This window comes from Thermobia domestica, unplaced genomic scaffold, assembly GCF_964235325.1.
Source record: "Thermobia domestica unplaced genomic scaffold, izTheDome1.hap1.1 HAP1_SCAFFOLD_424, whole genome shotgun sequence".
In the NCBI taxonomy this organism is placed as follows: domain Eukaryota; kingdom Metazoa; phylum Arthropoda; class Insecta; order Zygentoma; family Lepismatidae; genus Thermobia; species Thermobia domestica.
The window spans coordinates 77915-105387 of record NW_027656134.1 but is presented as its reverse complement, the minus strand read 5'-3'; the positions used below and the strand labels follow the sequence as shown (position 1 = coordinate 105387).

The 27473-nt window shown below is 37.0% G+C and overlaps 2 protein-coding genes across 2 annotated transcripts in view; one reads left to right on the top strand and one right to left on the bottom strand.

Annotated features, from left to right (window-relative positions):
* The first annotated feature begins 3283 nt into the window (after positions 1-3283).
* Positions 3284-3862, top strand: LSm3 (U6 snRNA-associated Sm-like protein LSm3). Its single transcript, XM_081747635.1, has one exon. It carries the CDS (start codon positions 3397-3399, stop codon positions 3703-3705), a length of 309 nt encoding a protein of 102 aa, XP_081603761.1. The 5' UTR covers positions 3284-3396; the 3' UTR covers positions 3706-3862.
* Positions 3863-15666: 11804 nt separating this feature from the next.
* Positions 15667-27473, bottom strand: part of Polr3G (RNA polymerase III subunit G) — a 32454-nt gene continuing 20647 nt past the window's right edge. The window contains exon 3 of the mRNA XM_081747638.1: positions 15667-16606. Within this exon, the coding sequence (XP_081603764.1) occupies positions 15795-16487 (693 nt within the window). The 5' untranslated portion in view covers positions 16488-16606 and the 3' untranslated portion in view covers positions 15667-15794. The remainder of the gene's footprint in view (positions 16607-27473) is intronic.

Genomic DNA, 27473 nt, shown 5'->3' with positions numbered 1-27473 from the left:
GGACAAATGTCCCTAACGCACGAACGGTCAAAACCCCAACACTCAAGAAATGTCAAAACGCCCACACAATCGGTCATAACCCCCACACAAATGGACAAAACAACCACACATAGCAACGGTCATAATCCCCACATAAATGGACAAAACTCCCACACAAATGGTCAAAACTCCCACATGCAGAAATTGTCACAACTGCCACACAAATGGACAAAACCCCCACAAAATCGGACAAATCCCCCACACTCTGAAATGATCGTCATTCCACGTCTTTGTTGCGGCTCTTTATGACGCACAAGAAGAATAGTTGCAATATCAGTTTAATTGGAATAAAAAATATTATTAAAAAGTACAAGGGCAATACACGCAACCAGGATCATTTCAGAGTGTGGGAGATTTGTCCGATTGTGTGGGGTTTTTGTCCATTTGTGTGGCAGTTGTGACTATTTCTCCATGTGGGAGTTTTGTCCATTTGTGTGGGGGTTTTGTCCATTTATGTGGGGATTGTGACCGTTGCTATGTGTGGCTGTTTTGTTCATTTGTGTGGGCGTTATGACCGTTGGAGGTTATGACCGACTACCAGTGTGGGGGTTTTGGCTGTGGGGGTTATGACCGTTGGTGTAGTTGGGAAATTTGTCCATTTGTGTGGGGGTTATGACCGATCATGTGGGCGTTTTGACATTTCTTGAGTGTGGGGGTTTTGAACGTTCGTGCGTTTGGGAGATTTGTCCATTTGTGTGGGGGTTATGACCGTTTGTGTGGGTGTTTTGACATTTCTTGAGTGTGGGGGTTTTGGCTGTGGGGGTTTTGACCGGTTCCCGATAAAACGGCAAAAGAGAGTAAAGTTGTCAACAGAATATGAGTTTTTACATCATGTCTTCCGTATGGAGAAGATAGATACAGAACAAACTTTGCATTCGTATTTCTATCTTATTACAAGTGAGAGGTAAGCTTCGGATATATTGGGCGTTATGCAGTCATTCTGACGCGTGATTAGCGTCATACTAAAGAGTTCGACTAAAATAAATTTAATGCAGTTATTAGGACCTTAGTATAGCGCTAATCATTCGTCGAAACGACTCTGCATAAGGCCGATTTTGACTACTTATATAATGCTATTGAGAAATCAAGTAACATATTTTTCCATAGATTCGACAAATCTCGGTAGACTCCTCTTGAAAATAGGATAACATTTTATTCTTATTATTGTTTAATATAGGGCCTTCTGAACAATGAAGTAAAATATGGTTCTTTAGATGGCTTTTAGTTTTTTTTAGCTCAAAATGTAGTTGGAAATCAAAACTGCTATTGGCAATACTGGCAGGTTCAGGTTCAGGTTCAGGTTCAAGGTATTCGCAGCGTTGAGGTTCAGGTTCAGGTTCAAGGTATTTTCCTTCCTTCTCTTCGGAAGTTCGGATCCTGAAAATAATATAAAAAAATAAAAGTAAGTATTGCTCTTTTTTTTCATTTAACGTTTTCCATTTTCTTTTTCCACCAAAATTCAAGAAGTTCTTTGTTTTTTTTTCTATTTCTTTCTCACTTAGTTCCCTTCCATTTACATTAAAACCTAGCCTCCAAGCTAATTTAACCAAATTTCCTTCCTCTTTCATTTCATTGATCCATTTTCATTTTTCCCTGATTTCTTTGGGTTTCTTCACATTTTAACAATAAGTGTTCTAATGTTTCATCTTCTTTAAAACATAATTGACATTTTTCGTTCACTTCTTTATTTTTTTTCAATCTTGCCCCAGTTTCAAGGCTCCCTGACCTGGCTTTGAAAAGTAAAATGCTTCGTAAATCATTGTTCATATAATTTATTTTCTCATAACGCTTTTTATGTGTGTATATTCCTTTCAAACTGCTCTTCTTAACTTCTTCATACCACTTTTCCTGCGCTTTCTCTTTAAATGTTTTTTCTGTGATTTTTTCCCAATTTTTATAATTCTTCTCTATGCCAGCGGGTAGTTTGATCATACTTTCTTTCTAATTTCCTAACTCTCCTAAACCATTTCGTGTTCTCCCCTTTTCTCATATGTTTAGTGGCCTCATGCACTACTTTTACTAACCTTGTTTCTTCCATAAAATTTAATCTTCCAAAATATTTTACTTTACTCACACCTTCTCTTTTTTCAAGGTTCAAGGTTCAAGGTATTTCCCTTCCTTCTCTTCGGAAGTTTGGATCCTGAAAAAAAAAAGAAAAAAAAGTAAGTACTGTTTTTTTTTTTCATTTAACTTTTCCCATTTTCTTTTTCCACCAAAATTCAAGAAGTTCTTTGTTTTTTTCCATTTCTTTCTCACTTAGTTCCCTTCCATTTACATTAAAGCCTTGCCTCCAAGCTAATTTAACCAAATTTCCTTCCTCTTTCATTTCATCGATCCATTTCCATTTTTCCCTGATTTTTTGGGTTTCTTCACATTTTAACAATATGTGTTCTAATGTTTCATCTTCTTTAAAACATAATTGACATTTTTCATTTACTTCTTTAAATTTTTTCAGTCATACCCCTGTTTCAAGGCTCCCTGACCTGGCTTTGAAAAGTAAAATGCTTCCTAAATCATTGTTCATGTAATTTATTTTCTCATAACTCTTTTTATGTGTGTATATTCCTTTTAAACTGCTCTTCTTAACAACTTCTTCATACCACTTTTCCTGCGCTTTCTCTTTAAATATTTTTTCTGTGATTTTTTTCCCAATTTTTATAATTTTCTTCTCTATGCCAGCGGGTAGTTTGATCATACTTTCTTTCTAATTTCCTAACTCTCCTAAACCATTTCGTGTTCTCCCCTTTTCTCATATGTTTAGTGGCCTCATGCACCACTTTTACTAATCTTGTTTCTTCCATAAATTTTAATCTTCCAAGATATTTTACTTTACTCACACCTTCTCTTTTTTCAAAATCACTCCATCCCATTTCTCCTGTTATTGTTACATTTGCACTTAATTTATTTGCTCCTAGGGCAAACCTTCCTATTTGATTTTGTGCTTGTTGTAAGGGCAGAACCTCTATTTTATAGCATCCTTGGATGATGTGGTGAAAATGTCAGGGGTGACAAGGCTTCACTTTGGTTTGGGTTTGGGAGAGAATATTGGGGCCCAGACATGTTTTCTGCCTAGAGCATAAAATATTCTAGAGCCGCCCCTGAGTATTTGCGCTTGTGGTATAATTTTAATGAAAGTACAGGATATAGTAAAATTTCAGGCAATTCTCTTGGCTTATTCTTATCGATTCTCGGAGCGTGGGAATTTTTTAAGAAACGGGGGAAACTTTGTCCTGCCAGGAAGGAACTTGGTTGACAACACTGGTAGTGCGTTGCCGGTATTACAACTATCTGTAATAAAAGATCGTTGTAGTGTAATTTATGAATTACAAATTATAAGAATATAATAGAGTTGTTGCAATGGCTGATGATGCTGAGCAAGTTCCTGTAGTAACCGTAAAAGAGCCATTGGACTTGATACGGTTGAGTTTGGATGAACGAATTTACGTTAAAATGAGGAATGAACGAGAACTGCGAGGAAGGCTTCATGCCTATGATCAACATCTGAATATGGTATTAGGTGATGTAGAAGAAACTGTCACTACCATTGAAATTGATGAAGAAACATACGAAGAAGTGTATAAAACAACAAAACGCAACATTCCTATGTTGTTTGTGCGAGGAGATGGTGTGATTTTGGTGTCACCACCAATGAGAGCTGGAATGTAAAGTGCTTCAAATGACTATTCTGTTCATTAATAATTATGTTCATTGAGTGGAGTTCTCATTTGTATTTGAAAAATGTGTTTATTCCAAAAGTTGTGTGCTTTGAGTTGTAAATGAACATGGTTCGTATGTTCGTGAGAAATATAAGTATTTACAGGTATTGGCTAGAATTTAACTTCACATTTTATAGTATACCTGATTGGGCGAATTTCTAAGATTTATTCGCCAGCAGTCAATTTAATGGAGTAAAGTTTACAATGCGCGGGCCATTTAGTATCCTTGGCCTTCGTGTTGCAGAGTATGTTCAGTATTTTCAGGCTGAGAAAGGTGAAATTTTTGTCTATGAGGAAATTCATTGTCATTAGCTTAGAAGTTTTTTTTAAAGGATTCCTTGGTGCACATTCCCTTTAAGAGGCCTTTACTGTTTTGCGTGTAAATTACTGCATCAGGAAACATACTATAAAACCTGTGCTAGATGGCCACTAAAACAAGAATGCTATCTAACCGAGTCAAGGCAGGACTGCAGCTATGGATGCCGAGCGGCAGCGAGGGGTGCGTCTGTGGGGAGCAGACGCGTCAAGGATGGTGCCTATGCCGTAAACAACGCTGTCGCTACGTACTATCTAGGTTTAGGGTTAAATTCCAAAGTTGGGCGTCCGTTTCCAGCAAAATTTTTAAAATTTACAGGAAAGATATGGATAATCTGATCGTTTGTGTGCTTGATAATATATAAGAGTCTCGAAAAATCTGTTTGTTTGTTATATATAAGCGGTTATAAACATGGGACTATACGGCGAGCGGAGGGAACTACTTGGCGCAAGGTAACCGAACAGTTGCATTGTGGGAAAGAAACGAGCATTTATGTTATCTTCATGGCGAATGTACAAGGGCAATGAACTAACAGTTTTAACATTTGTGAAGCAATACGTTGTTAACTAGCAAACTCTTTTAAAAGTTTGTGAAGAGCACGGATTAATGAACCTAATAACAAACTGCAGAAGATGTTGAAAAGAGATAACAACGAAAAAACGCGGCGAAAGCGGACGCCCTACTTCGGAATAAATGCCTAGGTGGATGTTATGAAACTTAATCGAAATGCCATTTTTAGCTACCATTTTTGAATGCTGGGATTTGATTTCCTCATTACACCATGTCTGACAGCAGGGTTTAGGGTCCGCATCCATTGAGTTGTGATAAAGAAAGCAAGTAAGCAAGCTCCTACTAGCCCATTTTCAGTTGCTCTCGCTCGCTTGCCATAACTGTGTAATTAGTCTTGAGCTTTAATAAACCATCGAGTCTCCTTTGCCTATGTATGTGAACCAGCATTCTGGAACCGTCCCATGTCGGACATCAGCATGGCTCCAGTCAGAATAGTACAAACAACACCCAGGTTCGAAATACCACATACACTTCTTTTGTTAGTGCAAATTTGGTGAAAAATGACCAATTCACCTTTTCTTTCCTGTAAATCGTATGCACTTTTCACATTTCTGGATCTTCTCTCCGAAACTTAACCCGTATCGTGAAGCGGACGCGAGAAGTTACTCTTGATTAAGTTTGACAATTGGTCCATACTTCCGGTTATTAACCATAGTTCTAAGTTAACCGTATCCTGCTCTTCTGTAGCCTTTGAAAGCTGTCCTGCTCACCGATGTGCAACTGGAGCGTGTATTGTAAGATTTACCCGTTAAATATATGTTTATTTATGACAGATTAATAGTATTTGTTACTGTGCAGTCCCAGTTGTCATATTAGGTTTCATCAGAATTTCACTCTTACTACCATACAAAATGTTTATGGGAGCTCATGTGGTTTGAATCCTACATTAAGTAGTCGTTCCACGTCTCATATGGCCTCGCGGCAGAACGGAACGCTAAACCAATCCAATAAATAAATAAATTTAGGAAGGAGTTGCATTACTGGATGCAGGATTCACTTTACGAGGGCTTACCCATTATGGGTATTAGGTACTTACTAAGAAACGAGAATTCTATCAGTGACTAAGGGCAGAGCGCAGCATGGGGTCGCCTCCGTAGCGAACAGACGTGTCAACGATGGTGGGTATTAGACTGAAAAGGCTAGAGAAAGGAACAATTCATGTTTTATAAACCGCAGGACTTGCGTGTGCCACAACTTTGCAAAACTTACGGTATCACTCTGGAATATATACTGTCTTCACATACCTCTTTAAAAGAGTAACATATCTAGAATCCAATAACACTCATTGCATGGGAAAAGTTCAGAAAGAACATGGCCCGCTATAAACAATACCAACTTCCCCTCCACTCTATCTTCATGCCATGTTTCCATTTATCGATACAGCCCACCAAGCAGAGTTGGCAAACACCATGGTTTTTATTGAAAAAAACAACAAAAAAAAAAAAAACAGGTTTTTTGGTTTAAATAATTTGCTCTATGTATTTACATCACATATGGACAGAAATAAGTTTGTTTCGCCTTGGTGTTGTTATACAACAATCGGGTTACGCTGGAAAGGGTTACATAAGCTTAAAGCGGAATCCAGACAACTTCTCGGCTTACATCCGAGAGAAATTGTCCTCTATTTGAACTCGAAACCAGGATTAACTGGCGATACGTCTGCCGACTCACTCACGAAGGACTCTTGATAAAAATACATCGTATTGATCTTTACATACTTGTTAATATAATTGTCAAGAGCCATTTCGGAAGGACAAATAAATAAATAAAATAAAATAAAAATAAACAGTTGCACAAGTGAAACCATTATACAGAATTACATATGGACAATTTCAAAATACTGCAGAGTACAGAACAACTAATTTAGTCCAAGTTAGTTTACTACGAGTTTATTAGTTTAATCCAAGTTAAAGAAATACGACGACTTAATTTGCATATCAGTAAGGAAAGTGAATAAAGATACGAATTATTTGAATTCACTTTGATCCTGACCCATTTATACATAAATAGATACCAAGGATACCTTTGATTTCAATAAATGCCTCTGGTGGGATTTTGTATGACTTCCCTCCCGCCCAAATAAAAGTACAGCACTTCGATGTATTTTACCAACAGTAAAAATTATTAAAACGAAACAATATTTAGAATTTTTCTTTGATTGCAATTGCATAACAATAATAACAAACTATAAAAGAAATCATAAAAGAAACATTCATAAAATTATAAAAACAACAAAAGTTGCTTTTGTAGCATAATCTTTGAGTACTGAATGGGGAATTTAGGTCTGAATATAATACGAATAATATGCGGGAGTGAAACGTGATAACCCACAAATGTGTGTTCATCAAGATTTTACGAACACTTACACTTTTACGAACATTTTTCGTTTTTTGGTTTAAACCATTTTTTTAACAGCTGGTTTAAACCAGCCAACCCTGCAACGGTTGCCCGGCCCTTGCTCCGCCCCTAATCGTTCTCACCTATAATGAGTATACTTTTTTTTTCTTTTCAAGAGTGAATTTTAATGCTTTAAACGATCTTATTCTATCGGCTTTTCATACTAGCGCAGTTAAAGAATGCCAGTGCCATGGTTCCACCATCGAAAAATTGTGTGCACTTTCTACCTATTATTTTGAAATATTTTAAAGACTGTTGTATTAAGCGCAAGCTGTTCAGATTAAGAATGCCCTATACGCTCAAAAGATTAAAAAAAAAAAAAAAGTTTACGCAGGCGGTACGTCCGTAAGATTTTTTATTGAAAGAAAATGAGAAACGAATTTGTTAAGGAGCTGTTAACTGTATTTATGGTCAAAATTTCACTGTGTACCCCTAACTTTTATTCGTGTTTAAATTATTGTCACAATATTTCGATCGTCTCGGGAATCATCGTCAAGCACAGACGTAATGCTAGCCAGAATCTGCTTTCTAATACATTATTAAGCTTATTTCAAAACCTGTAAAATAAAGAAAATCGGCACAAAGTGTTCTGCAGTACACTTCTGTAAATTCTATTCATCAGTCCTGAGTTTTTGTGCAAATAGACTGTTGTCGTAGCTTGTTTAATTTCTTCGTGTCCACCGTTGTTGTTACTTACATCTGTTTAGATCTACACTTAAGGATGATACCAGAGAAGATCAATATTATCACTGTAACACGTATTAGCATTAGCTCTGAAGAATTTTAACATTCATTCAAAAGATCAATGTTGTTCTGGGAGAATCCTTATATATCATTTTGTTTCTTTCTACCACATAAAACATGCTAGTACAGGGTTTTCATAAAGTCTGGACGGATTTAATTTGCTTATAATTTTCATAAAAATGCTCATAATGAAATCAAATAAAGTGCAAACGGTAGCGGAAGGATTAAATTTTTAGTTGGCAACACTGTTAGATAAGCGGCAACTCTGAACACGTTGAGAGAGGGAGAGGGAGGGCAAGGGTCAGTTTCCTAGGATCATCTGATTGTCCTATGATCATCTGATTGGACCGTTCTTTTTTGAAGAGAAGACCGTGAATGGAGATTCGTACCTGGATATTTTGCAGAAATACCTCATTCCGGAACTGGAGGCACGTGGAATCCAGAACGACATCGTGTTCCAACAGGACGGGGCACCCCCTCACTATGCAATCACCCTATCACTATGCCGCCTACGCGAATGTGTGGACGTAAATGGCGCCCAGCTGGAGGTGTGGCGGTGAATGAACTGAGCTGGTGCAGATTACAGGTAAAAATTTAATCCTTCCGCTACCGTTTGCACTTTATTTGATTTCAATATGAGCACTTTTATGTAAATTATAAGCGAATTAAATCCGTCTATACTTTATGAAAACCCTGTATGCATCTACCTTGACTATTCTGTCTTTAAGAGTTTCAGTCACTTATACCTTGAACTTTTGTCCCTGTTAGCAGTTTAAGTCCCTTACAGGAAGATCGAATTACACATGTTCGTGGTTTTAAAAAAGAAAATTGTAAACTCTCCCGTATTTGACCAAGGAATCTTTGTAAGTTCTTTTCTTCAGAACATAACTTTATCAAGAAATCAGTTGTTTAGTTGTATAAGTCTTTCGTCTAAAGAGCAAGAGATTTTCATAAAGTGATTCAATCTTTACGTAAGTGACTTCACATGTTAAGAAAGATCACGGTAAAGGTGACTGAAACCGTTTAGGAGCTCTTAAAGACACAAACAAGATAGGAGCTCCTCCATGGCTAAGCGGTTAGCATGCGCGCCTTTGGCGTGGGAGACCGGGGTTCAATTCCCGGTGAGAGCTCATGTGGTTCGGATTCCAGGTTAATCAGTAGGTCCACGTTTCATATAGCATCGCTGCTGAAAGGGATGTTAAAATCAACTTAACAAACAAGGTATGTCCATATTAGCATCTTTTAAACACTTTAAAATGCGATAGTTACTTTCTTTAGATAATTTAATTCTTTCTTTGTAGTAATCTGTGTCCTTACAATCAGAACGTCAAATTGTCTGTTTCATATGAAGGAAGGTTAGAGAGAGAGATACAGTAGGGTAGGTTACGCTCCGATAGTACACTTTAATGAAGTGATTTTCAAAACATGAGTGCCACGTAACAGAATCTTACCTCAAGGCATAATTTGGTCGGAGACCTAGGTTCGATTCCCGGCGGAAGCTCATGTGATTCGCTTCCCACGTCAGGATGTAGATCCATGCTTCATACAATCCCCGATGGCAGAACTTTCTTTGTCTTTCTGCGATGAGCTTTTGTAAGTCAAAAATTTTCTGCAGGAGAAACATTTGGATTGTTAAAATACGCTTTACACGACATAAAAAACAGTTCAAACTATATTTATGCTAGTCGTCTGTGCATTTAAGGCACCTACACATATCAGGCATGGTTTTAGACTTTCCTGTTGGCTATTTATTTCCTCCTTTGGCAAATTTTCTGCGATCAGATCGCGGCATATTCTGCTATGAGGGATACAACCTAGCTGCTGAAAGTGACGCTAAACTCAAAAATCTAAAATCTTACCCCAAGACGACTAATGATTCTGCAAGTATAACATTGTAAGCCTGCTTACTATTACATACAGGGTGGCCCAAAAGTAGGTATACAGTACCGTACTGATCAGCTCATTGCATTTTATATCATTTCTTATTGTTATCCATCAGGTAGTCTTAATTTCCTTATTATGTGTTCTTAACGTCTTTTTGCTTACATCTTAAGCTCGGATGAGCCGAAGCAAATAACCCATAAACTAGAATCTTATACTTGATCAAAGCAGGGGTGTATATCTACTTTTGGAACACCACGTATTTTGAAAACGTTCTTCAAGTATATCAAGCAGTAATTTGCAATACCCATCCACCGCAGTAAACCAGACGAACAAAAAGGATCGAGCGAATCTGGTTCCTGCCAACCTAAGGAGTGCCAAAGACAATGGTGGCAGATGTGTACAGATATGGCATACGTAAGGAATGTTTATTTCAACTGACTTAAATTACTAACCTTCATATTCCAAGTAACAGCCAAGCGATTAATTACTTCTAAATATTTCGGATAACGACCCGGTTATCTTTCATTAGTAGAACAAGTCTTGTTCATTCATGTGGAGTTTACACCATTAATTCGCAGGAAAACACCTCATGCCTACTGTATAGTACTCAAGTTTTAGTTATATTTATCGAGAATCTTTTTATTGTATTTTATTTCAGAAACTGAAAACATCTTGCGAACCTGTAACAAATGTTATTAGCTTATTGCGTGTATATTATTTAAATGCTCACCTTTTAAGTTTTGTGATCAGGTTATTATCGTCTTCTTTTATCCAAGTCCTCAGAGTCTTGCATGATTAATGTTTGCCTGTTTAAGGAATTCCACATAAAGTTGAAAGAAGTAAATAAACTTATACCTTCAGCATGAATTAAGCCTTGCTCTACTGATGAAGGATAACCGGATCGTTATCCGAAATATTTAGTTCTTTTTTTTTTAATTGTAGTTTTTTTTAAAGATGTAGTAGGTGGCCATTGGCCTGTCAGAATTCTTTATGGACTGCACTTACTGATACCAGAACATAAGAAAAGTTACGAACGGCACAACGACGCACGTTTAATGACTGCTTGAACTCCCAACATTATACTACTTTTCTAAGCGAAGTTCGATATCTTGTTCATTCAAATAGCTATCCAATTGTCTTATCAAGCACTGAACACCAAAAATGCTTTTCTTCACCAGGAATCTATTCGCCTGGAAACATACAAAGGCTGATCATAAATGAATAAAACATAATTACCTGTACTAACCCTCCAAATGTTGGTCTTTTTCAAAATAGTCCCCGTTACATGCAATGCACTTGTCCCAACGATTTTGCCAGTCATCAAAGACATGCTGGAAACAATTTTTGGACGGATCCTTCAAAATCGCCTCCGCAGCTTTCATCATTGCCTCTGAAGATGCGAAACGCCGTCCCCGGAGATGTTCCTTCAAAGTTGGAAAAAGAAAGAAATCACGAGCTAAATCAGGGCTATATGGAGGATGGGGTACAAACCTCCACACGCACAGTCTTTTGATCGGGAATAAGCTATCATGGATCACACCACGCGCGCAGTTTGTCTGTGAGCAGCGTATGAGGGGGAACGAAATGAAATGTCCATTCTTTGCTAGTTCTCTTACCGTGATTCGACGATCTTCTCTCACTATCACAGCAGCGGTATTGATGTTCACTTCTGTCAGAGCAGTTACTGGAACGCCGGGTACACCTTCCTTTGAAGCTGATTGTCTCCCATCTTTAAACATTTTGAACCATCTTCACGCAGTGCTATAGGGAAGAACAGACTCCCCATACGTCTGTTGTAACATCTCATATGCTTCAGCTGCTGTTTTCTTCAAGCGAAAACAATTTCAATGCATTATACTGTTCTTCGCGTGTCACTTCCATGTTGCATTATGCGAAACTGAAACTACGTATGCTTGAACGGCTGCCAAGGTCACATTCCTGACATCACGGCCTTCAAACTTGCTCGACCTATTCGTCACTTCTCCCACTACACGGACGTGTTTCGTTTTCTGTGCCTCGTTGTTGTATTCACCTCATAAACACTGATAATTAGTCTACGTCCATAATACAAACATAAAGTGACGATTGACTTAAACACTTCATTTAGTAAGAATAAAGATTTATCTTAGAAGCTTTTCACGACAAAAGAACCAAGCTCATTGCTCTCTTGCAGATAATAAATTTCTGCCTATTCTCAGGGCAAGAATAAAAGTACTAGTGCAGAGTTTCCACTCAAACTAATAATTGAATTCACGGTTTTCATGGTCCAAAATTTTTCAATTACACGATTGAAAAGTTTATAAAAATAAGTTTCACTGATCGCACAAAGACAATAAAAACAGCCTGCTGCGAGATCGATATGTGGCTCAGCAAAGTTAATAGAATTATCTCAAAATGGACATTTTGGACTTATCCACTTACCCTTGCAACTGTTTCGCAGCGTAGACACTTCTATCATTAGCGGAAACGGTACTTCGAAGATCCCAAATTTGAGGTAATTTTTCGCCTGACCCTGTGGACGTGTATAAGAAATAGTTTCGTTGGATTCAGCATCCTCAAATTACAAGGTAACCAAAAAAGTTCTTGCCGTTCTACAGGAGTGATAAACAAAGAGCAATACAGCGGATGATACGTACCTGTAGGTTTCGAAATAATCTCCTGGAGTATTCAACACTTTTGCCAACGTTTCTACAATTGCACAATACTCTCGTGATAAAACTCGTGGTCGTGGATGCAAAGAAGTCCAGGAGTGCGTTCCGCAGGTCTCCCTAGTTTGCAAAGGATCTCCCACGGAGGTTTTCGAGGGAATAAAACAGGTGGTAATCTGTTGGCGTAAAATCCGGTGAATACGGTGCATAGCACAGTATCTCCGAGCCAAGTTTCTGAAGGATCTCCCAGGTCCTCTTTGGCTTGACAGTGTCGTGCACAAAAGCGCACACCTAAGATTCACCAATGCCAGCTACTTCTGCCGCAATGCACGGTGCACCCCTTGCAACTGATGAGAGTAGAGGTCAGTAGTTATGGTCTGACCAGGTGAGAGGAGCTCGTAATGCATCACTTGCCGAGAATTCCTCCATACCAATGTCTGGTACGCTTGGGAGTGTCATAGAGGACCCACTTTTCGTCACCAGTGAGCAAGCAATGAAAGATAGGTGTGTTCAGGTGCCGAGTGAACAAGGACAATCAGTTGTTATCCGTTGTTCCTTGTTGGCTGCCGACAAAGTGTAAGGTGCCCACTTGCTTAATTTGTATGACTTTCCTATCCCATGCAGGAAAGTCATACAAAGTCATATCCCATGTATGACTTTCCTATCCCACTTTCGGCAGAAATGTGTGACCTTTCTGCAAATTCATCACACATTAAACCACTGTCGTTCTCGATGGTTGCTTTTAGGGCCTTCTCATCTAACACACGTGGTTGTCCATTGCAGAGTTCATCCGAAAGGCTCACATTTCCCGAACGAAATTTCTGGAACCAAGTGGACTGTCAGCGGTGCGCTCGTTCACGGCATTCTCCCCAAATACTTGGCATACGTGACGACTTGAAGCGGAAGCTGATAGTTTACTTTAAAATTATACACCAAACACACGTGAATGAGCTGCTTCAATACCCCATTTCTCTTCGACACTGGGCGAACTATGACTGCTGTGTGTGCGAAACGTGCCTGTATTACTGAAGATCGATGCTCAGACTAAGTCCTGATTGCGTGGCCAGCACGCGTGTCATTTCGTTTTCTCTCCTGTTGGCGCACGGTTAATGAGACGTCAAAAATGGTCATAACTTTTTTGGTTACCTTGTATGCGTCCAATAACTATGACGTCATAAACCGCGCACCCAAAGTTCTGGTCTATTAAAAAAAAAAAAAAAAAGCTTGAAAACAGTTATTAGTTCATTCGATAGCTTTTAAGGCTATCACCTTGCTCACTTCCTATACGAGATATGATCAAAAAATACGGTGAATAATTTTATTAGAAAAAATAAGCTTACATGCAATTCTGATTTCCTTTCCTTCAAAGTACGGTCCTTGGATAGTAATGAACTTATTTCAACGTTGAATTCATGACTGGAAGCATTTCTGGAAGGTTTCTTTTGGAAGGCGTTCACCTGTTCTGTCATAGCCCTCTCAATGTCAGGAATGCTGTCAAAACTTTTTTTCCTTTAAGCACGGTTTTAATTTTTGAGAAGAGCCAGAAGTCGCATAGTGCTATATCTGGAGAGCACAGCGAATGGACAGATAAATATTTTTTGGCTAAAAACTCGCGGATCAAGAGCAAGGTGTGGCACGGCACGTTTTCGTGGTGAAAAAGGAAGCCATTTGCATATTTAATCGGCCGTTAAAATACTTTTCACGGACTCATACGAGATATTTAGTTCTTCGGGAAAACTCTTGAGCAAATCATTTATGCCACTTTTTACACGTTTTCATCTGTTTCTGACGTCGAAGAACGTCCCGATCGTTGCTTGTCTTGAACCGACTCCTTGCTGCTTTTGAATCGCTCATACACTTGTAAACAGTCTTCAATGCCATACACTGATTTTTACATTTCGCGAGCTTCTTTGGCACTTTTTATACAGTTTACAACAAAATTTAATGTCGGCGCGCGACAGACACTTAACATGTCCTCAAGTTCGGCCTCTAGAAGCGAACATGTCACAACTCATTCAAACTCGGCACTAACTGTACCAAAAGTTTAGGTTACCGGGCTTAGTAGTTGAAATGGATATAACATTCATTGATGACACTGTGCAACTAGTCACCGCACTTTTTGATCACACCTTGTATTTTCTATATTGTTCATTGCCTTTATGCTCATCACTAAAGTTCAATAAAGCGAGGGCGAGCTTAATGAAGAACGTTAATGTTCTAAAGATGCTCCAGATCTTGATAAATAATTAAATACGATTTATACTAAACGTTAAAGTTTACGTAGCAAAAGTATGCAGAATATATTACTGCCGTGAACGTTTCGGCATAAGTTTATTGCCATCAACACAGATCCTTTCAGGAAACTAACATTGATAGACGAACTCCAGTATTGTTAATCAACCTTTCCTCCATAGAAACTCCTACACATTTCCAGCAGTAATGTTTCAACGAAATTCTTTGTACCTCCATATCCCGTATTCCTATGCACTAACTCATATTTTGTGACTCGGGCGATTAACTATTAGTGAAACATTGATTTGAAATGAACGTAACAGTAATGTATTGCCCGTTGCAAAACATAAGAGCCTTTTCTCACACCACTACCAAAAGGGCAGCCCAATCCTTGTTAGGACGGTGGTTGGTACATGTTGCCAGATGTCCGATGTCATTAGAAGAAACAAGAAAAAAAGGAAAACAAAATAGAAATAAAGACATAATGTTATTACCTTTTGTGATAAATTAGATAAAAGAAATTGAAGAAAAGGGGACTTTGGCAACTTCTTTTCCTCTTTCTAACCAAGGGTCACCATTGCTTTTTTTAAGATTTATGGTCTGTTGGCAAGGGACAGAGGCGTGTGGATGATTCGTGCATTTCCAAAAATTGAGGTTCTCTTGTTCTGAAACGTCTACAGTTGATCTAAGGTTGATTTTCTGAAAGGATCGGTGCTGGGAAGGCAACAACCTTTTGCCGTAACGAATACGGTAGAAGTACTATATTCTGGATACTTTTGGTAAGTAATCTTCAGTTCAGTGGCGTACGCAGAAGTTCGTCAAGAGAAGGTTTAAGCTCCCAAGTTAATGTAATTTCAGATGTTTGTATATATATATATCTTATATATTATATTTTCACACACGCTTATATTTTCATATTATTTTGCTCAAGGGGAGGGGATCAAAAACCCCAAAACCTCTCTTGCGTACGCCACTGTTTTAGTTAATACCCCAGATTTGTTGCCTATGACTTTTTCTCTTCAGAAAGCTTCTAAGGAATATCTTCGATTTTAACTCAGCTTTCCTGCATTGGGTTCCTACAGTATAATTTTGTTTTTGGTACTAAATAAAACAACAGGAATTTGCAATATTTTACACGTTCAAAATAATTTATTTAATTTGTCAGATTTCCTTTTACTTATCCAGAAAGGAAACAATTTCGTAACAAGTTGGTCTGAGAAACGCCTTTTAAACATCGCCAATACTCGTCTAGAAAGTTGCTCCGTCTTCCAGATTATCGTCCTCTTCATCCAAGTAACCTTCGCCATTGTCAAAATACGAATTCACATAATCTGTCCCATCATCCATTTCTTCATCAATATCCTCTTCCACTTCTTCCTCACCTTCCTTCTCTTCTTCATCTCCTTTCTCCTCATCTTCGGCTTCCTCCTCTTCTTCAGCCTCGCTGCCCTGTTGCTCTTTCTTCTCCAATTCTTCAAGTTTGTTCGTGATGTCCACAGATTTCGTAGACACCTTCGCCATTTTCACATTCACATTAGCACCTTTCGACTTTAACTTTCGCTTCCTGCTACGAAGTCCAGGATTTAACTCCTTTGGCAGTCGAGTCCAATCAAACTTTAGATCACCACTTCTCGCACAATTCGTTAACGCTTGATATCTATCTGAGTATCTTTCTATATCACTCTTCTGCGTGGTTGGTTGCACATACGCCGGCGAATCCTTCATATAATCCTGGAATTCTCTCTTCACCACAAGCAAGTACTCCTGTTCGAGACCCTCCTGTAAAGGCACTGGTTTGTATTCTAGTGGGGGATACAGTGGTGGGGGTTGCAACACTGGACCTGGTAAGGCTTCACCCGGTTGGAAACCTAATTGTTCAACACTGAAGGACATACCCCTACCCCGCCCTCTTCCGCCACCTCCTCTGCCCCGAGCACCCATGATGATGGCTCAAACAAGAATTCTTTCTTTTGCCACAAAATAACCGTTTACACTTTCTGCAGCTGTTTCTCTGTGGTTTCTTGCACTACTTTTTCTTCGTCCTCCTCTTGAAACGCATCCTGCGGAAGAGATAAAAATATACTTTATTTATTTACTTCAGAAGAAAAATATATACAGTTTGGTACAAATCAATTGTAAGAACATTGAATTTATTAAGAGTACATCCTTTGTTTAAAACATAAATAATACAAGTGAGATAATAGACACTTACCCATATGTAAGTAAAAGTGTGATATTCAATTATAATTTATTTAATTGATGTAATTAAATGCGAAGTTTAATCATCGGTTAATATAAGACATTCGTTACTTATTACTCTACAAGTTGGCCACCTATCTATCTTGTAAGACATTCTTTTATTTTGTGATATTAAAAACTGAAGTATTTTCTTAATCTCTCGAGGAAACCAAACAATAAACAAGTAAAAGTGAAATATTTTAAATAAAGTATCGAAAAACATCCTGGTAAAAATAGTAAAAGTTAAAAGCAAATATAAACACGGAAGACTTTCACAAGGGAAAATAAACAATCCTATTTTCTCAAATCCGAAATAGAAAATGAAAGTATGGAAAATGAATATATATACTCTAGAAATCTTACAAAAATCATCACAACTCAACCTCAACGCATTCGCACAACATCGTTTACAGCGGCGTCCTACAATCTAAGCGTTAGTGGTGTGCAGACTCAGCTGTCAATTGACTGTGCCTGATCATGAACTTCAGCCGAGTGTAAGTACGCAACCATGAACTCTGTCCGTTATTATAACGAAATATGCATATGGCAGTCTTAACATAAAAAAGAGAATATGTAACCCCGTGTAAATCAAAATATTATTTATTATCTTCTCCGTACTCTCATTTACTTTAATTATTATTCATTTCTCTCTTATCATTTTGGTGACGGTCATACATTATGTACGTATATGCAATAAAATCACGTTTTGTATTATTCTTCTAAAAATCTATTTCTCTCCTTTCAAGCAATATGCTACCTGCCCTATGGTTTTTTTTTTTTTTTTTTTTTTTTTTTTTTTTTAACGTCTTACTTGGAAGTTGGCCGCATTGAAGCAATGTATATCCTATGTTGATAATGATAAATTAACCTGCGTATCTTGGCCACGCAAAATACCGTTTTGTTATTTTTCTTAACTCTTTCGTATTCTCATATGTGAGGCAGATGTTCTATATTTGTGATTGCAGACAAAGAATCATGAATTCCCACGATTTGTTCTTGAAGGTCAATAGGCAGAACATCACCCTGATAAAAGAGGAAGATGTGAATGAGGAAAAGCAAGTACAGGAATTCAGGAAATGGATGTACTTATTTGTTTACCCTGTCTGTTTTGGTAAAACAATTAGCTCTATCGGCTACTTTCATCAGTGGGGAGCTTTAGTAATTCCGGAAAATTCTCAAGGTTAAAGCTAACCATCTCAATTATAAACTGTCGGTACCTAACGGCTTGTCGAAAGATAGCGGAAGTTTCGAGATATGAATTCCTTTAAGATTTTCTCAAAACGTCTTTTGCTCCGAGGGAAACACCTGTAGCTCATTAACAAGAGGTAGTCAACTACGAAATTAGAATATTCATATGTGCTAAAAAGAATAATAAAAGAAATACGTCTAGAATGAACCCCTATGATTAAATCTGTAATACTAGTAATCCTGTTCTAAAAACTCACCGATCACACTTATTTTCTGTGAGTTGGCCACATTTCAATGGAACCAATGGAGGTCAACATAGACAGGTTTCACTATACAGTTTCAAATAGCAAGTGTATGTTGAATTTCTTTTACGTTTTATTTAGTCCTCTTTTTATTAAAAAGAACTTCAAATCCACACTAAAATCTATGAGTAAACTAATATTATCTATTCATACTGCAATTCTAAATTGTGCTTGTCATTTGAAGTCCATATACGTATGACAAAAAGGACTACCGACAAAAGAATTAAAAAACATATTAGGGATGCAAAAGAAAACAATACAGCAGTTTCTGGTTTATCTAAACATTTACATGTTTTGAACTCGCCATTAAGGGCGTAAATGTTATCCATAAAACGTATTTATATGTTGAAAGAGAAGTCTATGAATCATTCTTCATAAGAATTAAGAAGTCTAAATTGAATCTGAATAAGGAAAGACTTGATAAAGAATGGGATTATTTATTATACGAGGGGGGATCAAAAAGTAATGCCACCCTCATATTTTTTTTTTTTTTTTTTCTATTACAGCTACTCACTTATCTATGCATGACGTTATAGAAGTACCTTCCTCCACTAATATAGTCTTTTCTTTTTCAGACTGAGTTTAGAACCATGAATCTGAAGCTAAAAGAAAGAGTCGTCATCGAATTTTTGGCGAAAGAAGGTTGTCCACCTAAGGAAATCCATATGCGCTTGAAGAGTGTTTATGGGGATGCAGTAATGGACATTAGCAATGTACGGCGTTGGGTGAAGAAGTTTAGCAACGGAGAAACAGAAATCGCTGATAAACCAAGAAGCGGCCGGCCGGGCCGACAACATCGATCACAGATGCAAATCGAGAACGTGCTAAAGAATTGATTCGAGGAGATAGGCGCATTACAGTTCAGAGTGTTGCTGATGCATTGAACATCTCGTATGGCTTTCCGAAGGAATAATTGCTGACTTGGGATATCACAGTATGCTAAGTGGGTACCTAAGCAATTGGCTGTTGATAATCGGAGGAAGCGAGTGGACATTTGTCAAGGGTTCCTGGACGCCTTCGCAGTTGAAAATCAAGACTTCTTCAAAAACGTGGTCACTGGAGATGAGACGTGGGCATACCTGTATGATCCTGAGAGCAAAGTGCAATCTTTGTGTTTACTTTTATCTGTTTGGCCCTTTAAGAAAACACCTACGTGGTTGCCGATTCAACGATTTAAATGAAATTAAAACAGCTGTAAAATCATGCGTCAAAAAGCAACCTCCTGAAATTTTCTCAAAAGATTTTGACGCCTGAGTTCAAAGATGGCGTAAATGTGTTCAAATTCATGGAGACTATGTTGAAGGGTAGAATTCTGCAGAGGACAGTTCAGGCTATGCTCTGCAATAGCTTGTCTTGTTCTATGTTCATTAATACATTTTTTGTGACACAGGAGGCATTACTCTTTGATCTCCCTCGTATATTTATAAAATAAGATATTTAGGGGATTTAGGATTTAGATTTCTGGTCTTTCGGTATCTATGGACATTTAGCCTGTCATGTATGAAGGATGACGTCCCTCGGCAAGCACACTATCCGGGGAAAAGGAAGGAAGGAAGCGGCATAGGAACTATAAGTTAGGTACCATCCCGGCGTTTGCCTCGAATGAATGACTAAACCCAGGAAAACTTCATTTAGGGTGCCTGGCCTGAAAGAGCTTTTTGCACTTTTTTGACCGAGTGCACCGAAGGCGAGAGCGTTGGCGACTACGCTACGCGGGGCCACTATAAAATGAAGAGCACTTCGGAGGAAAAAAAAAAAGTGAAATAATATTTTTTTTAATTCTCATAATCAAATTTTGGATCATGTTTTAACAATCGAATATTTTTTTGGAAAATATTGAATTAACTGAAATTAAGGAACGCTATATTGAGGATACTGAGTACAACGTCAGGAATGTTAAGCATCAGAAAGCAAAGTATGTATATGGCAACCGTAAATTACAAACGACAATCGAATTCAAACGGCAAACACAATTTAGTATTGTAGTGTGGACAAATAATATTAGTGTGTATTTGGGGTATTTTTAATAATAATAAGAGGACTAAGTAAGATGTAAAAAAAAAAAAAAATCAATATGCGCCTGCTACATGAAACTGCGTTTGTCCAGAAGTTAGTAGCAAACCCAACTTTGTATGAATAACCCCCCTACGCGGGCTCGGAGTTAAAAAATGTATTTATTAATTTTATTTTTTACCATTATTAAGAGTTTACCTGTACATGAAAGCCAAGCTAACATTAGATCATATACTTTGGACTTTATTGTTATTTAAAGCAATAATCATTTTATAGCGTTACACCAATTTCCTTTTTTACTTTTAAGCTTTTTACAACGTAATTATTATGTTGTCATTAAAATTAAAAGAAAAAATCAATTTATATTATAAACTACAGTAATAAATCTTAAGACAGCAGTTACTCCCCAAACACAACCAATACTTTCAATTTCCTTATTTAAATTACTTTATTTCTTCACTTATTCGCCACATAAAATTCAGCTTTTTTGCATTAATTTCAATCATTATTTTAACTTTATCCTCTCCATAGTCTGTTTTTGCTCATATGTTTCACAAATTATGCAACATATGTACACTCATGTCCAAAATGATCGTCGCATATCTATAACTGTCTTCTTGTAAGAATATAATTTGATAATGATTTTGCAAGATATTTGTAATATTGATACTATGTGTACAATCGGGAAATGTATATTTGTAGTAAATTTCATAGCAAAAGAATTATAAATACGAAAATTAGAATGAGTAAAGTGAAATGTTGCTAAATGGACAAGAAAATTTTATTTTCGTTTTGTTGTTCTTATTTACTGCTCTTCTGTCATGAAATTTGCCACATACATGTCTTTGCCGATTATACACATACTAACATTGTAAGAAATACCGCGCGAATTCGTTATCAAATTACACTCCTACAAAAACATACTTATAGACATGCGACAATAATTTTGGACATAAGTGTACATTGTCAAAAACCACCTCTTCAATTCTACAAAATGCACTAAAATCAAGGTTTAAAATTCTGACAAGCTTAAAATTCTTTCCGATTTTTATTACGTGCCTAGCACCTGCCACTTTTAATATATATGGTATGATATATATACACAGAGGGTTGATTAATTCGTGTGTCAATTTCATTTGTTCACTGTGAAAAAGTGGTATGAGGTAAAGCCGTGCAATTTGGTGTAACTTTAGACGAAGGAGATAAGTTTTGTTTCGTCATAGAAGCATGTCACTTGTACTAAAGATTGAAGAGATATAGGGTCAAAGGTCAAATTTCGATTCTTTCCTTATGGGATTGCAATGGTAAATTCTGAAAGCCTGGAAAAACGTAAATCAAAGTGATAACAAAGAAAAAGCTGTATGGTATGATTCTATGTCGCAAGCCGACCAAATGTGCGTCAATCAAGTGTCATGGCCAGAAGTCACTGTCAGATCAAGGTCACCTTGAGAACCCATTTGACATGATGAGGTAAGGACATTGCGTTGTTTTCAATGTATTCAAATGGGTTCTCAAGATGACCTCTGACCTTGACACTTGATTGACGCACATTTGGTCGGCTTGCGACATAGAATCATACCATACAGCTTTTTCTTTGTTATCAGTTCGATTTACGTTTTTTCAGGCTCTTTCAGAATTTACCATTGCAGTCCCATAAGGAAAAAATCGAAATTTGACCTTTGACCCTATATCCCTTCAATCTTTAGTACAAGTGGAATGCTTCTATGACGAAACAAAACTTATGTCCTTCGTCTAAAGTTACACCAAATTTCACGGCTTTAACTCGTATCACTTTTGCAGAGTGAACAAATGAAATTAACACACGAATTAATCAACCCTCGGTGTATATATATATATATATATATATATATATATATATAGTAGGACGTCGATAATCCGAAAGCGGTCCCTAGAAGCCAGTGCAAGTATACTACCAATTCAATTTTCTTTGTGTGAAGTCAGAAGCTCATTCATATTCTATGTAATTGTTTGTTATAATTATTTTTATTTTCCCTTAGGCCTAAGAAGTTAAGTTTTAAGTGTGAGTTACAAGAACAGTGTAATTTAGTGTACGAGCAAGGTCTTCAGAAACATTAAATGTAAGAAGCCTTACGAACAGTATTGTAATTACTGTACATACTGTATAACCACTGTAGCGATAAAAAAGCATACCGAACAGTATATTTAAGTCTAAATAGCATTTTCGGAAATCTGAACAATTTGAAAATCCAAGCTATCTATGGTCCTAATTAGTTCGGATTTTCGACTTGCTACTGCATCATGTCCTCTTTCCTATTAAAACATAAAAACTTAATAACTGTAAAACATCAAAAGCAAAGCTAACTTGGTAATTAACGAAGTTCCACAATAACATTTTAACCACACGTAAAAAATTCAAACGTTTCCTACCTAACGTCACACAAAAATCAAAAACAAAATCGTTGGAGACGGGCTGTTCAAAAAACTCCACCACTAGTTAAAAAGAAAAAAATACACATCGTCTGTGTGTGCTCGCTAAAACAACATAAAACTTAACCTAATGCTAATAAGTAGAATCTATTAATTTCATCATTAGTTGTAATCACCGCTTAACCCTTTTTAACCAAAACCAGCTGCTACTAAACTTTGTGTATTTAAATATATTAGTTTCTTTATATTAATCCCAAATATAAATTACCTCTTCTATGTGTTTTTATAACCTCTCTAAATTTATTTTCATTTAAACAAGTGGTAAAACACTCCTACATTCATCATCCATAACACAACGAACGAAATGAAATTTAGGAAGGGAACAAATTGACTTGGAGGAGGAACAGATCACGCACCTAAGGTAAAGTAGTATCACTACTAAAATTAATTTTCATGTTTATTTTCATTAACGCTTTTTTTCTCTTTCTTCGTAATGTATTTTAAAATCCAAAATTAGTTTTAAAGTAATTGGAAAAACGCAAAAAATCGTGAGTTTTTCTTCAGAAAGGACTAGAAAGGAAAAGAAATGTAAGAAAGTGGAAAGAAGCACAGTGAATAAGAAGAGAATTAAGAAAACGATTTATTAATTGGAACAGTGGATTAATTATCATGATATGTAGAACATGCTATTAGATCAGATAGAAAAGAAAGGGAAAACCGAAATCCCTGTTTTACGTCCCACGCTTATGCCGGTTAGGAAATGAAATCTTTGAGTTTTACGTCCCACGGTTATGCCGGTTAGGCTAAAGGAGACTGTGATGATGAGAATGATTGAAATGGTAGAATGAAGAAAGTGGGAACAAACGGCAGAACCCCGAGAGAAAAAACATACACACGATCTTTGTCCGCCAAAAGCCTATTTGGCGCAAGCTGGGATCGAACCAGGAACTCCAACTATTTGATGTGAGCGCTCTACCACTGACTCACCGTGGCCCGCTAAAAGAAAGAACAAAAAGGCACAATAGTAGTGTGGTATAAGATACGAGGACAAGAAGACTCAAGTTGGTGCCGCAATAAAAGGTGATTTGTACCTGTATAAAAATCAAAACTAAAAATAGAAGGGTTAGAAGTAATCTCTTCTTGTTTTTCTGAGATAATAAGATGTACCCTTTGATTATACCTTCATAGTGTGTTCAGTGAAGGTAATGATATGCCCCGAACTGTATACAGATTAGTAATATAATTTTACCTCTAACATGTAACATTTATGTAAAATTAAAGGAAAGCATAGTGATTCACTATAAGTGATCCTATCATAAACTTATTTATGCACTAAAAACTCACGTCAATTTTCTTTTTACGTTAGCAATAGTGAGTACATGGTTTTGAACCTCTGACGTTCCCTTTATAATCTGTACGTCGGTCGTTCAATATATGTGTTTCCCTAAGTTATAATTAAAAGAAAAAAAAAGAAAGAAAAAAAAAAGACACATTTGTAAACTATACAAACATGTGTAGGCTCTCCACATAACCCCAATGAGATTCAGACATTTGTCTCACTGTTGTACCAATTTGTCCAAACCGTTTGCAAAAAAATGTCACTCTCTCCTCATATTTCGCTTCACTTCATTTTCAATGCAGACCAACACCGGAAAAAGATGGAAGTCATTCAGTGTTAAATGGAGGATTTATGGAGAGTGCGGCAGGCATTCCCACACCAATTCTGTGTGTCTTGTTTGCGTATTGAGTGCATTATCGTCAAGAAGAATAACACCAATTGACAGGAGACCTGGTCGTTTATGTCAAACCTGAACTCTTTTTTTTTAGGGAAGTGTAATTTCACATAAGCGACCTGGTCTCTTCTTCTTAACGATAACGGCTCCCTCACTCTCTATACAGCCTCAACTTAGCACCGAGTTACTTCCATCTTTTACTGGTGTTAAAAGTTTACAAGGTGAACGTTTCAAAACAGATTAAGTGAAGCGCAATGTGAGGAGTGTGTTACATTTTTTTGCAAATGCTTTGGACAAATTAGTACAACGGTGAGACAAATGCCTGAATCTCAATGGGGATTATGTGGTGAGGTGAGGAAGACCCCACTTACACATGTACGGATAGTTTACAAATGTTTCTTAAACAATAAATATTTTACAGCCTAGGAAACGTGATATAACATAGCATAACATATTTTGTAATAATGTCAATTAAGTTGAATTATTTAAACTTTATTTTTTTAATTTTGCATAGACAATCTTCAAAAATAAATGAAACCTTGTAAAATAATCTTCAAAAAATGAAGAAGTACTGTTCAAGTGAGACTCGCGCATAGTTTGTATCTATGAGAGATTAATAAAATCTACAGTATTTTCATCAAAAAATTCTCTGCAAGAATTTTTTTCTACAGATACAAAAATCTTTTTCTAAGTTTATTAACAGGTCGGATGTTCAGTTTTCACCACTACAACTCTTGCACCAAAGAAGCAAGATAGTGATTCGATCTTAATGTGAGTGACTTAACTGTGGAAAAAAAAAAAAAAAAAAAAAAAACAGAGAGTAAGTGGCTAAAACCGTTCAGGAAAACTCTTTCAAGATACAATTAAACAGTGAGTCCATACCTTGTAAGTACTAAAAATGCGAGAATTTATTTCCTTTCTGACAGTGTGAATATGTAGTTTGATTTCTGTAGTTCATTATGTCTTGGAAATAAATTGCTATGGAAGATAATTACTAATGGGTAAGATTAAATGTATATATAGTAATTCCAAATAAAAAAAAAAAAAAATAGTAGCTTAAAACATAGCTATAATAGTAGGTAGAATTTGAAAGAACCAAAGAGTACTTATTGTATTCTGAACTTAAAGGATGAAATATTTGTTGACAAGTATTCGACACATAGAAAAAGACCACTCAATGTACCAACTAATGGAAAAGACAAAAAATGAAATGAAATCTTTCAGTTTAACGTCCCACGATTATGCCCTTTAGGTTAGGGGAGACGGATGATTAAGGCAAATGAATGATTATAAAAAGAATTGGTGGAATGAGACTGTAGAAGGAAGCGGGAGTATTCTGAGAAAATCCACAAACACGATGTTCTCCACTACAAATATACTTGGCCGGGGATCGAACCAGAGGTGAGCGCTCTACCACTGAGCTACCGTTCCTCCAGGGTCTCACTCGGATGATGAGGAATATAATAAGTAAGTGATCTGAAGTGAGATATTGAAATGTGTTCCATACGCTCGATTTAAAAAATGAAATGAAATCTTTAAGTTTTACGTCCCACGGTTATGCCGGTTAGGCTAAAGGAGACGGTGATAATGAGAGATGAGTGAAATGGTGGAATGAAGAAAGTGGGAGGAAACGGGAGTACCCGAGAAAACCCACGAGCACGGTGTTTGTCCACCACAAAGGTCACTTGGCGGGGGCTGGGATCGAACCCGGGACCCCAAATACCAGAGGTGGACGCTCTACCACTGAGCCACCGTGCCCCCCTACGCTCGATTAAGTAATTACATAACATTAATTAATTAATACTTTTTTGAAGAGTGAAGAAACTGGCTACTTGAGTTAGTGTTCCAAATTCTACGGAAATTTTAATAATAAGCAGTACGGGCTTTAAAAAGTTTTAGTTTCTCATCTTGCAACAGTTATGAACCTCCAATAAATTACAAGATATTATTACACACAATAGGTAGTGGTGTGAGAAGAATTTTCAAAAAGTATCTCCGATCTACTGAAGAAGACAGAAGTTACTATTGAAACTGTATAGGAAAATTTTAATTATATGCCCAGAAATTTTAACTATCATTCTTCTGCTCATAGGTTTATGCAATTGCTAAATACCACTGTATATATGTACTGTATGGTTCAGAAACATTACGCAAAAATAATGGAAAACGACTGGAAGCTTTCGAAATGTGGGCGTGGAGAAGAATGGAATGTATTAGCTGGGTGAAGAAGAAAACGAATGAGAGGGTGTTAGAAATGATGAGGAGAAAAGAACAAGTTTAGATATTATTAAGAAGAGGACGAGAAACTGGTTGGGACATTGGATAAGAAGGAACTGTATCATAAGGGACGTGCTAGAGGGTATGGTGATAGGAAGGAGAGGGTAAAGGAGACTACAATTAAAGGACAATATCAAAACAGAAGAATCGTGCGTGAAGACAAAGAGGTTAGCGAAAAACCATGGAGCACAGAAGGTTCTCAGCTGCACCAAGTGATCTTCTAATAATGGCAGAATACTTATGATGATGATGAAATACCACTTCTACTTTCGAGCTTTCGATTCTCCCGTAGAAACTTGTCACGGAGGATAACAGCATGAGAAGTAAAAATAAAAAGATCTGACATGTAATTTTTGGTTTTGACAGTGTTTTCTGCACTGATCTCCCCTGGTAAGTCCGCTCCTTGTATATTACCTGATGTTATTTTTCCTTCTCTTCTTGTTGTTCTCCGTGACCAAGACGACTTCAAGGGAGAGTCGAAAGTTCGGAAGTATAAATGATATTCAGGAATTGCATATATCTGTAAGTAGAATGATGTACACGGGAAGTTTAAAGGAGCAGTTCGCGTTAAAAACAAGTTTGGTGCAATAGAAAGAGAAACAAAAAATAAGAGACCCGTATTTTTTTATATCTTGATAGGCCATCTCCTTCAGCTTCTACAGGCATTTGTTTTTGATGAATCGTAAATGATGACGTCATGGGTGGGATACGCGAGAAACTCAATGTGAGTCAGCAACCATTCCCTTGTACGCAGCTGATAAACTTTT